Source organism: Halichoeres trimaculatus, unplaced genomic scaffold (genome assembly GCF_033239565.1).
Source record: "Halichoeres trimaculatus isolate MK-OKI-2021-1 unplaced genomic scaffold, fHalTri1.1 fHalTri1_scaffold_9, whole genome shotgun sequence".
Taxonomy (NCBI): domain Eukaryota; kingdom Metazoa; phylum Chordata; class Actinopteri; order Labriformes; family Labridae; genus Halichoeres; species Halichoeres trimaculatus.
The window spans coordinates 25,479,342-25,491,719 of NW_027437188.1; the positions used below are offsets into that span (position 1 = coordinate 25,479,342).

Here is a 12,378-nt window from a genome sequence, read left to right on the forward strand (position 1 = left end):
ATCTCTCTTTTGGTTTCTAAAGCAAATATTATGTCACTTGAGCCTCACTGTGGAAACAGACTCACGCCGCTGAATGTAAAGGCCCAGTGTTTGATAGTGTTGTGTCAGCACTTGTGTAACTTTAGGTGTGTGCTGGAGGGGGCTGTGAAGGTAATGTGACCTTGTATTCAGCAGGCACACCTCCCCTGACAGGCATTGTCGGATGCTCTACCTTTAAAAAAAAAAAAAAGAAGAAGAAGCCTGGTCATTGACAAAGTGTATCCTCAGATGAAAGACAACCCTTAGATTCTCCTGGTGAGTCAGGCAGCTATATGACGACACTAGGACTCCCTGCTATGTACAGTAGATATTAATAATTATGATCCATAACATATGAGTCACAGCTTCTGTTGTAGATCCTCCATTAAAACTTTAGCAGAGTAAAGCTCATGAAAAAAGATGCCTCTCTGTCACAAGCACATCACTTGTTGAAATAATGCTGGATGTCTATTGTTTTTCAGCTCCTAGCATAGCATTTACAACATCATCAATCACCATTTATGGAAACAGAGTACTTCGGGTTTGTTGCATGGTGAGTTCTACGGACACTTGCACATACATCAGAAAATACCTTTCCCAGTGGGTTGCTCCAGATATTTTAAGTAAAATAGTTTAAGTAAGAAAGTAAAATCAAAATTCAGTTACAGTGAGTGTTTATTTTATCAGATTAAAATAACTTGTGAAAAGTCCCCGAATTTCACAATAAAAGCAGCGATTAGAATAAAGTAAGAAGATTAGATTTTAATATGGAACATAAACTTGTTGTTTTTGCTGTTCAGATGCTCTTGAAGAGATTTTTTTTTACCAGGTTTGGAATCACTAACCTGAAAATTCAAGACAAGACCTTGACTAAATTTGAAAAATGTTGCCAAGAGAAATTTTAGAGAATTATTTGTCAGAGCTAAAACTTGACTCCTATGGCAATTTCTTATTTTCAACTTATTTTTAATGATGGGGAATAAAGCCTATTGTTTTGCAGTCAAGACAAACTGTAATTTTCCATGTGCCCGTAATAAACATTGCAATAGGCAGAGTTACAAGAATAGGTTTTGGAGATTAAACTGCAAAGGGTTGGGTGGTGGGATCAGTCCCTCAAAGAGGAAAGGACTTCCCACTAAATCACAGCTAAACTCATGTAAAATAAGAATAAAAACAAAACCCTCAAATTTGCTGCAAAAAATTTTACTCAGCAGGTTTCTTACTGGGAAAGGGGGAGACTAGCTTTCATTTCAGTAGCCTTTTTTAGATTTTCTTTGATTTCAGACAGGAACAGTGACAGTCTCGAAAAGGGAACAGGAGGGGAGGAGGGAGACAGACAGTCAGACAGATAGACATGTTCCAAGACAAAAATGTGGCAAATTCAGCCGAAAGATCAGAGACCAATCACCGAATTTCTCTTACATTACATATCACCTTTGTGTTTATCTCGCAGTAACACACGGTAGACTGTAAAAGCAGCGAGATTTGGGGGAGATGTGAGCAGCCTAGAGGCGTTACACACACACACACACACACACACACACACACACACACACACACACACACACACACACACACACACACACACACACACACACACACACACACACACACACGGCGCTATGATTCCTCTGTGGTCATGCATGTTGTAAGGAAAAAAACAGAGGGAGTGAGTACGAGGCAGCCTTATCACTGTTAACCATGTGTGCGCGGTGGGCAGAAGCGCGATGGAGCTGCGTGCATCCTCGCGCTTTTCGCCGTCGAGGAAAAAAAAAACAGAGAGAGGGAAAACGGTATCGTGTCTGTCGCCACACCCATCGCATAAAGCCAGACACGGTAGCGGCACAGAGAGCGTTTTATGTCGGTGACAGCAACATGACAACAGCCGAGGGCTATGGGTGAGCGACGGATGAGTCACACATATCCACCAGCGTCCCCCTTTTTTCCACAAAACCCGCAGACAAAGATGCCAATATTGATATAAGCGCAAAAAAAGGCTGTGTGTGCGCGTGTGAATGGATGATGGGCGGTGATGGTGCACGTGGGGGCCAGTTTAAAAGGAGAGGTATTTAAAGATGTGGACACGTCTCTCTGTCAATGCGCATGATACTGCGGTTCCACTACTATGGCACGCTCCAACTCACCTTGAATCGGCGCTCCTGTCATTCGGGTGCGGGGCTTGTACGGACGACCAATACACGCCCCAAAGCCTCAATCAGCAGCCAATCCAATGACGGCAGAGGCGGACCTGTGGCTGCATTCTCACACTTGGTTTCACTATGCGCTCGTAAAAACGGCTCCGTCTACTACAAACGCGGCGGTGCAGGTGCTCTGTCTCTTCGGGAGAGGATGCGGATGGAAGGACGGGGGAGGGAAGGGATGAAGGGAAACGCCACGAGGAGAGAAAATAGGATATGAAAAGGGGGCTTCTGCCGAAAAGACCGTGAGGTGCAAGGTCGAATATGAGAGATTGGTTGAACGGGGCACTTTGCGTGGTAATAGCTGGTCGGCAATAGTACTATGATTTGGTATGTGGCCACTCTGATAGCAAGTGTATTCAGCACCAGAGGAACGGCCGCTCAAGGTGAGTTGAAGTGCAATATATCTTGTGCCGCACATAGCATATGATTTCTGCTGTGCTCGCGTGAGCTTGGTGCTGCATTTTCCTTTTCTGTGTTAGCTCATGTGAAGTGTGGGGCTTTTTCATTCTAACAAATGGCTGCATATCTCATATGTCACGTGAAAGTTCAGCCCTGCTTAAACCGTATCAGGGAAACAGCAATTGTCTTGAAACGGCTCATGTGCATGCAGTGTGAGACATGATATTTGGGTGCAAACGTGCAAGAATGACTGACCAATGCAAAGATAGGCTGATTGATAAGGCTGCTGGTGGCTCACAGGCCTGTTCTGTGGGATCCAAGAGGGCTCGTTTGTGTGATAAAACAAGCAGCATATTGGAGATAACGTCCCCGCTGCTGAGGGGGGAAATGTGTGCATTGTATCATAGCAAGCAGTCCCATTTGAGTTCTCCAAAGAGGGGTGTGACCGTCTCAGCCTTTAAGATGGAAAAGTAACTAAATAATGCATTGTGTGTCAGATAAAATGCACTCTTGATTTCATGTTGCATGCATGGGATTTGTATGCTGAATTCCACATAGCACATGGAGACGGTCACAGTGTTAGGCGTGATGCTCAGAGCGCACCCACTGGCTGCCGGGCTCGCCTGCTGCTGATCTATCATAAACTGATCATTCCTGGAGCAACAAACTGCACAATTTCCCCCCTTTGTTCTTATTTTTTCCTCTGCACTCTGTATTGACCCATGTACTTACTTAACCTTGCTTTTCCACTCGTGTCCAGATGAGGGAGACATGTGCCAAGCTGTCGCCTGGTAAATGATCCCAATGACCCCTCATATACCCAGTCAGAACTGGTCTGCTCACAGGTCCGGCTCCTCCTGCAATGATATGGATGTTTAAGCGGAGCAAAATGTGAAAAGTTTCTGGGACATGTTTGATTTAGAAGCAGACAGGCTCTCAGTGGTTTTGCAGATCAAAGTAGAAATTTCCCATTTTTCGAAGGGATGGATTTTGACTCATATTACCGAGTCTGTAGGTGATTTACTTCTAGCTGCATCAATGAGTCCCAAATCATAACATAGTCTGCTGGCAATTATGAAAGAGACGTTCTACTTCTCCTACAGTGTCTGAACCAAGTCTGATGCAACACAGGGCTTCTGCAATGCATGTGGACACAGTCTGTGACTCCTTTTATGTTCTTTTTTAGCTGATGGTAAAGATAGCATACTAAAATAATACAGAAGTGAAACAATCTCTGTCTTAAGGTATGCACTTTTAGAATCACAGCTTTGAAGTTTTTGGCACTAACTGCAGCGTAATCCGCGGACAGAATGTTATCTGCGGAAAGGCATGTGTGCCACTAAAACAGAGAGATTTCAAAGGGAAATATTAAAAGAAATTAGCTTATTTGTTGGAAGTTAGCATTGAGCGTACAATCTAATACCAAACTTTAGCAACCATGTTTTAGCTAAGCTAAAAAAAGGAAACTGCTTTCTAAATCTACCTGTCATCACCCGTGTCTTGGTGTACTTTGATGCGTTTCAATTCATACAAAACTGGAATTTCATGTCAGAAATCTGTCAGTTTTAGAGGCGTTATGTGGAACTAATTTTTAGCTAGGAAACAGCTAGGTTGGTTCTCCCTGAGCGTACAGAAATCTACTGTGGTGCAGACTTGTGGCTTGTGGCTCATAGAAAAATTGGGGCGTGAACTAAATTTGTCATGTTCGGGGAACTGTACTTCTCAGCTGGGAGCTTTGGCATCCAGTGTTTTGTTGGAAGTTTGTATTTCCCTCCTATATGCAGTTAAATTCTTTAATTTTAACAAGTAAGATACGGTGTGTCTGTTGTTGAAATTTAGAGATGGCTATGTCAGAAATCTGTCAGTTTTAGAGGCGTTATGTGGAACTAATTTTTAGCTAGGAAACAGCTAGGTTGGTTCTCCCTGAGCGTACAGAAATCTACTGTGGTGCAGACTTGTGGCTTGTGGCTCATAGAAAAATTGGGGCGTGAACTAAATTTGTCATGTTCGGGGAACTGTACTTCTCAGCTGGGAGCTTTGGCATCCAGTGTTTTGTTGGAAGTTTGTATTTCCCTCCTATATGCAGTTAAATTCTTTAATTTTAACAAGTAAGATACGGTGTGTCTGTTGTTGAAATTTAGAGATGGCTAGTAGATGATCGTGCTACGTTTGGTCAGTGCAAAGCTAGTTGTTTTTGTCCCTGTTCCTATTCTTCATGCTAAGCTAAGCTAAGCTAAGCTGAATAGCGTTATAATTTTTTAAATCAACTTTTAGTTATCACACAATTAGGCTGCCATTTTAATCTCACCCCTCTGTGATGGTCAGCTGTAAACCACATGCTAACACAAAAAGATGTTTTAATATTTTGTCCTGCCTCATGCATGAGAGATACAGGTCAGATTTCAAGGTACCAGTGAACCTAAATGAAAACAGATGGTCCAAAGATAACTTGCTGAAAAAAGAAAACAAACAGAACAGTTGGGAAAGGGCAGCTTGGTTGAGCTGAGACTTGGCTCTTTTCTCTTCACTGTAGTTTGTAATATACACACTTTCCTCTGTGTAGGAAATGAACAAAGGGATTATTATACTCAGTGTATATAAATTTCCATACTGTGAGCTTATAGTTTGGTTAAACGTGGCAGATCAAGAGTTTAACCGCAGGTAGAGTGACTTCAAATGAATGGGGGGAGCCTGCAAGCTAGTTCAGGCGGACAACTTGGGCTGTGCTGCTATGCACAGATCACATGTTCCACTCGCCATAACCATCTTCCAATCACATCCTGCCTGTCAATTTGGTGGTTCATTTAAACTGGGAATCTCCTATCTCTCTTTGCCTGTCAATGCCTCTGCTGCCCTGCATTTGTGTTGCTGCATGTTCTTTTGACTCCACCGCCACCCAAGCAACCACCTGCAGGCTCCGGGGGGGATTGTGGTCAGTAATTTTTGCTCATCACTCCTCAATGTTACTATGTAACTTATCTGCAAGGAGTGGTGAGGCCTGCAAGGAGCCTGGATGCCAAACATAAAAAATATATTTTCTGCTAAAAAAAAAAACAAATCAAACTTGAGTTGTCTGACTGAAATGTAATTTAAGCTAGCAAGACCAACCAACATCAGATAATTTGCCTTTTTTCAAGTTCTTCCCCCAGGCTTCATTATGCCTTTATGCATACCTAACCACCTGAGATAATACTCCTTTAAAATAAAGTTTAGTTAGCACAAAGAGGTGACATGTTAAAGCTTGATTGCAGTTACAGAATGACATCAAGTAAGTAAAGCTCATAGTAGACCAGTGTTACAACTTACAGTTTCATTCTGTAGCCTCTACATAACTATTGACTTTATGATAGTTTTCTTAAAACTGTACATGTCCAACCTTTGTTCAAAACAGAGAAGTGAATGTGAAGGTTTGATATCTGTTCTCTGTTTCATGTCAGTGTTATGGACATAATGCCCTGTTTGACGGTCTGTTTTAAGTTATCAGCTTTGGTTTAGGTGCTGTAAGTTGTGATGGAAGGTTGAAAGGCATTTATTTGAGAAATGAGAATATATATTGCAAGAAAAAAACAGCTTCATGCGCTTAGCCCTATACTGACTTTTCTTCATAGAGAGACTGTGTGAAAGGAAAGTCCCAGATGCATGAAGAGTTTTCATCTTTGGGGAAATTGATAGTCACAGGATGGTGCTAAAAGTGCAGGGCGAAGTCATTCTACTATAATCTTTTAAAGTTATTTTTAGGCCCCTTTCCTCTTTATTAGATAGGACCACTGAGGTGAGACTAGATAGGGAGTGGGTGATGACGTGCAGGAAAGGGTCATGGCCAGGAGCTGGATCAGCGACCACTGTTTTGAGGATGGTAGCCCACCGTATGTATGTTTGGTGCCTACTTAATCTGCGAACCGGTGCACCATTTTGCTCTGACTGTTACATAAAAGCCTCTGATTTAAAGACAGGCTGAATCCTCCATAGATGAACTGATCTGATGAAAAGCAGGAGTTAAGCTGGAGCGATATTAAAATCTTTGCGTTGAAAAAAAAATCAGGCAGGTTCACACTTGACTTGTCTCAATGCTATTAAAATCGTGCCCACTCTATATTAATGCTGTCCTTCAGAGTTGGATCAAGGTATAGCATTCACAGCACATTAGCAAGCAGCAGCAGTAGTAGTATGATGCATTCAGGAACACCTGGGTTAATTTTACCTCTGTTTTCACCAGGCGGAGACAGACTCAAACACACTACAGAGTTAAAATGGAGAAAAACTGACTTTGGCTCATTCTTATGCACCCATTTGCCACTGTTCTGTTAAAAATAGAGAGTTATATATTTCTGACACATATGAGACAGTTTAGGAAAGAGCATGGCTGAAACAACTCTTGGGCTTTTTAGTGCTTTGCTGCCAGAGTATTCTAGGTAAAAAACACAGCTGAGAGGAAAAGAAAAATGTTTGACACTGAGGTGCAAGTAGCAGTCAAAGAATCCAGTATTGTGGTCAGAAAACAGAAAGACTTTGCACTTTTCTTACCCTTTACTGTGTTTAAGACCCTCTAGAGTGGTCGAATAAACCATGTGTGCATATGTGGTGATTTGATGTTTGTTTATAGAACTTATGAACCTACCCATCTACCAACTTTCCAAACAACTAGCTGACTGTATCTTTTAAACCAAGACTGTTTTCAGTCCGAGCGTGTGGTTAACAGCCTTGTTGTCTGTACCCAATAAGTTTTACTTGCACCTTGTTGATGATCTCCTGAATCTGGCAGTCTTTTTATTCTTGGTGAGTGTGGGAAGTGTGTGGCTTTCTCAGGGAGCCGTTGTTGTATCTTGTGTATCATCTGTTAAATGAGAAAAAAAGAAGAGACAGCTAAAGAAAGAGACAGGAAATGTGAGAGAAAAAAGCAAAGGAAGACATGCGGGTTGAGGCCAAAAGTTGATCCAGTGACTGCTGTCTTGAGGACCAGCCTCTGTACCGAACCAGTGCACCATCTTTGAAGTCTATAGCCAATAAATTAAACCAGCCAATCCCAGCCTACAGTCATGCCTAAAAAATACAATGGGATCAAACCACAATCTCAGACCTTACTACAATACTACTCACAAAAATAACAAGATTATAACGTGGTAGAAAAATATAGAGCTTCTAAAATCTTTTGACATTTTTCAAAATAACGTGCATTTTTTTGTGCCAAAAACACATTGGAGATTTCAGCTGAATAAATAAACTGGATACAACATTTAACAAAATCTTCCATTGCAAAGCGAGACTCTTCTTGCACCTCATTCATGTACTTCGGCCCCAAAGTGGTGTTTTGGTGAACCAGTAACAAAAGACAAGTCACCACATGCAACAAGGAGGAGTCCAGTTGAAGTGTGGTTAACATCTATAAAGCCTGATTTATACTTCTGTCAGGTCTATGCTTTCGAACATGCAATAAGTCTATATAGGCTGATACTAGCGCAGACGCCTATGCATGTAGAGTGCCTCCTCAAAAAGTGTAACTACACACAAGAAAATTGAAACAATACAGACAGAAAGCCCAGTGTTTTGTCTGTAGAATAGCATCTCATTTCTGCATTTAAAACATTCCTGGTACTTTCGCCAAATGTTGTCATCTACACTGATTCAGTGGCCATACATTCTGTCTCCTTTACCATCTGTCAGTTCATCTCCCCACTTATTACAAATACAGAAATTAAATTTACAATAACAGATTTTTTGTACCATGTCTAAAAATTGTTAAATTCTGCCGTATTTGGAATTGTAATATGAGCTCTGTTGGGATTCCACTGGGTTTGGAGCAAAGCTCAAGTGGACACCCTCTGTGTTTCTTTTTTGTACTGCTGTGTCTGCTTTATTTTTAAATGAAAGATAATGCCACTTAGGCAATGTTCACACGGCAGGCCTCAATGCCCAGTTCTGGTTTTATTGCTCAACTCTTTTTTTGTTTGGCTGTTCAAATTACACTTTTAAATGTGGCCTGTCTGCGGACTGGGATGTGAACAGCTCACGCTCTTAGTGACCAGCATGCTCAGTTGAACATTGACGTCAAATGATACGGTACCAATGCCTGGTTCCTGGCAATTAGTATCGGTACTCAATGGTACCAATATTCGGTTCTTTTTTGTGTGTATGTGGTAAAAAATATCAATTTGTGTAATAATAAAAAATAAATAATAATAATAATAATAATAATAATAATAATAATAATAATAATTATATATATATATATACATATATATATATATATATATATATATATATATATATATATATATATATATATATATATATATATATATATATATATATATAATTTTTTTTTTCAATTTAACATATTCATTCTTCAGTATATAACCTTACAATGTTGTGTTCATGTCCAGCATGGAAAATTGCCTACTCTTCCACTCCCTCACAGTCACAGGGATCCTTATAGATACCTTAACATGGTATCTTTTAATTTTACGTAAATCGGCACCTGCTACTTTTGACAGAAGTCGGTCGGTAGCTATAGAAGTACCTAATTCTGTACCCATCACTATTAAAAATATTGTGTGGCGGCAGCTGGCAAACTTGGGAGCAAGTAATGTTAAAAACATTTTAAGCATGACTCCGTTTTTGTCTACAGTGCAGAACTTCTTTGTCTTCTTCTTTTGGGTTAGTTTGGCAAACCAACTTATCAGTGCAGTACCATCTACAACTGAAGTGTGGGACAAGACATTGGGTGCAGAACTGTGCTGTGTATCTCTCCTATATGAATCCAAGTTAAATGCAGCCTGGCTGTTCAGACTGCAGTTGCATTCAAAAAGATCAGATGCGTACCTGAATCAGTACCACGTTTAAAAGCAGCCTAAATCTAACTGGAAAATGTCATAGTCAGTGTGACTTGTGCTGTTCACACTGCCAGAAACAAAGCATCTTTCTGCCACATGTGAGCAAAAAATCAGATTCAGGTCACTTTTAACTGCAGTGTGAACAAAGCCTTAGTTTACACTTGACAGTGGCAGATTTGGCTACATGCAGGAAAAATCATACTGATTACTAATGAAATATGAATAACTGAACAGTTTCACAACATCCCTTCTCACTTTCTGTGTTTTGTATCTCCCCAAGTGCTTCAGCTGTTGAAAGATAAAAGAGATAAGATGTCAGTGTTGGTTTGGAAAAGTCTTTTTCTATGGTTTAAATTATGGTCGATAGACATTGACTAATACAGTGAAGAATGCACCAAATCATACCAAATGGTCTTGTTTTTTTGGGCTTCAAAATGTCAAAATGTTAGGTTTTACATTCAGTGCCTGTTAGCCTGTAAGTCAGCAAATTAAACACAAAGTCTCAGGTACAAGCCATCAGTCACATTTAATAGTCGGTCAAAGAAGTTTCCTTGTGCCAAGTGTCCGTTGGGGAGGCAACATATGGTCGGGGAGACTCGAGGTTAGTTCAACAAAGTCAACGGTGACTTGGCATTAGATCAAGGTGGCACAAGAGGGACGCTGATGGCGATACAGAAGTAATTAAATGTCATTGGCAAGTGTCGGAGAGTGTTACATTTGAAGGACTATTTTCAGCCTGAGTCACTGACGGCAGACGGACTCTCCTCTCTGCTCCTGTGCTGGGACTTTGTGCTTTTTAAGCTTTTGTTGAGCTGGCTCTTGGCCAGATGGTATTCATCTGTAATGCCCTTCTTGTGAGACCGCTCCTTGATGTTTCACAGGACCCTGAGCTCCCCTGTGGACCGCGGCAAGGCACACTTGTTCTTGTCACAGGGTTTTCTTCCGAAGGCGTGTGTCCTCACAGACAGAGAGATATAGGAGCAGACAGCATTTGTGGCAATGTCAAAACTGCCATTCACCATATTGGAGACCTCCCAATGGTGACAAGGCAGCGTCTGAAAGCCCTCCTACTGCGTCTGGAGTCCGCATTCAGACTGAAGTTCAGATAGATGAGGCTGTCCTCAGTTTTTGTGTGGTTGTTATAGCTGTCTGGGACTTTGTGTGAGGCTGCTGTGCATGAGATGTCGGAGGAAGTGTTTTGACAGCAGTGTTTTAATTTGTCGAACATCTGCAGTGTTCCCAAAAGTTTTAATGATGTGGGACAGAGACCACTTTCTTTACAGTGCCTCAGGAATATTTAGTGATGCTTTATGTCTTTTTTTATGGCATTGAAACTACAGCTTTTAATTCAAGTCAAGTTGTTTGGGGGTAACATCTAAAAACTAAAAGGCCTCTCAGCTGCTGAGAGCTCTCACAGGTCCTGGTAGTGTTAGGGTCTGATGATGAGCACTGGATGATTCCTGCACCTCTGGTACAGTAAAATCAGAACTACAACTTTTGAAAAAAAAAAAAAGTCTTTTTATTGTCATTAGGGGTGTAAATCACTAGTTTTATCACAATACGATACAATTGATGTCATGATTGTTGTTAAACAAATTGATATTTATTATCCATATCACATAAACACAAAAGAAACAAAAATTTGGTACCTTCGAGTACCGATGGTGATTGCCAGGTACAGGGGATCAATACTTACATACATACTGTACTGTTTGCATACTGCATGTGCTCTGTCTTCTGATTGGTCTTCTCTCAGGAATCCAAAATACTTCCATACCACTCTTTCCTTCATGAGAGTGGCGTTAATGTCTCCATTATCTCCTTCTCTCTCAGTTGCTTGCCATTACCTGCTACCTGTGCTAGCAGTATTGTGACTCGTATCTGAGCGGAAACTGTCATAGCCGAGTGCCCTGGGGGACTTTCAAAATAAAAGCATAAGGTTAAAACAGATATCAATGTTCATACTGTCAATTGAATTGACTGGCTTATTGCTCAAACAATGGATATATCAGTATTGTGACTCGTATCTGAGCGGAAACTGTCATAGCCGAGTGCCCTGGGGGACTTTCAAAATAAAAGCATAAGGTTAAAACAGATATCAATGTTCATACTGTCAATTGAATTGACTGGCTTATTGCTCAAACAATGGATATATCAATCCAGATCGATGAATCGATACACTCCCAATTGTCACTGATGGTTCATCAGGCTCACACTTGTCTGCACCTTGTTTTGTGAAGCATTCTTAAAACTTCAAACCAAATCAGATACAAAATGTATAAAACACAAGTGTTTTGTTGTCAGAGAGATCAGGTACATTCATGCAGATACCAATATAGTTTGTATAACTGCAGCACACCTGTGCTGGCATTACAGGTATGTGCTGCTACAGTGACAAGGCCATTATTACATGTTGCTGTTTGGACTGCATGAATTTTGTATGATGCACACCATGTTAGCCTTTCACTTTGTTGGAATATTACGCTTTTTAAGTGCTTCATTTAAAATGCTGCAGTGAAATAATAATATATGACAGCAGAAGTGCTGATATAAGTATTAATTGAAAATTCTCTATTCTTTTGAAGATGAGACTGAGAAATTTGTTTTAGTAACTTCTTGCTGTTTTAACTTAATCGTAATACCTGATACTCAATACTGATTCCAGGTTTCGATTGGTGCATCCCTAATGAAAACAATATTTCCCCCTTAAATAACACTGTGTTTTATGATGGTATACTGGTTGCATGAGTTTATAGGGCTGCTCACCTTTTAGATGATGATAAAGTCATGAAAACTGCACCTTGTACACTGTATGTCACAATACTTCATTAGAGTTCAAATTTTAAACTTATACATTTCAAGCGTGAAACTACTTTTGGACCAGAGGGCCCAAGCAGACCCCAGAGATAGACAAATAAAGTCGCTGTTTC

At 40.6% G+C, this 12,378-nt stretch overlaps 1 protein-coding gene across 4 annotated transcripts in view; it reads left to right on the forward strand.

Annotated features, from left to right (window-relative positions):
• The first annotated feature begins 2,289 nt into the window (after positions 1 to 2,289).
• The window catches only part of igsf9ba (immunoglobulin superfamily, member 9Ba), an 82,066-nt gene continuing 71,977 nt past the window's right edge, over positions 2,290 to 12,378 (forward strand). For 2 of the 4 annotated variants that reach the window (XM_074680463.1, XM_074680464.1), the window contains exon 1: positions 2,297 to 2,602. In XM_074680463.1, coding sequence (XP_074536564.1) covers positions 2,539 to 2,602 — 64 coding nt within the window. In that variant the 5' untranslated portion in view covers positions 2,297 to 2,538. Of the gene's footprint in view, positions 2,603 to 12,378 lie in introns of all 4 variants that reach the window. The other 2 variants (XM_074680466.1, XM_074680465.1) reach the window with 2 other exon arrangements.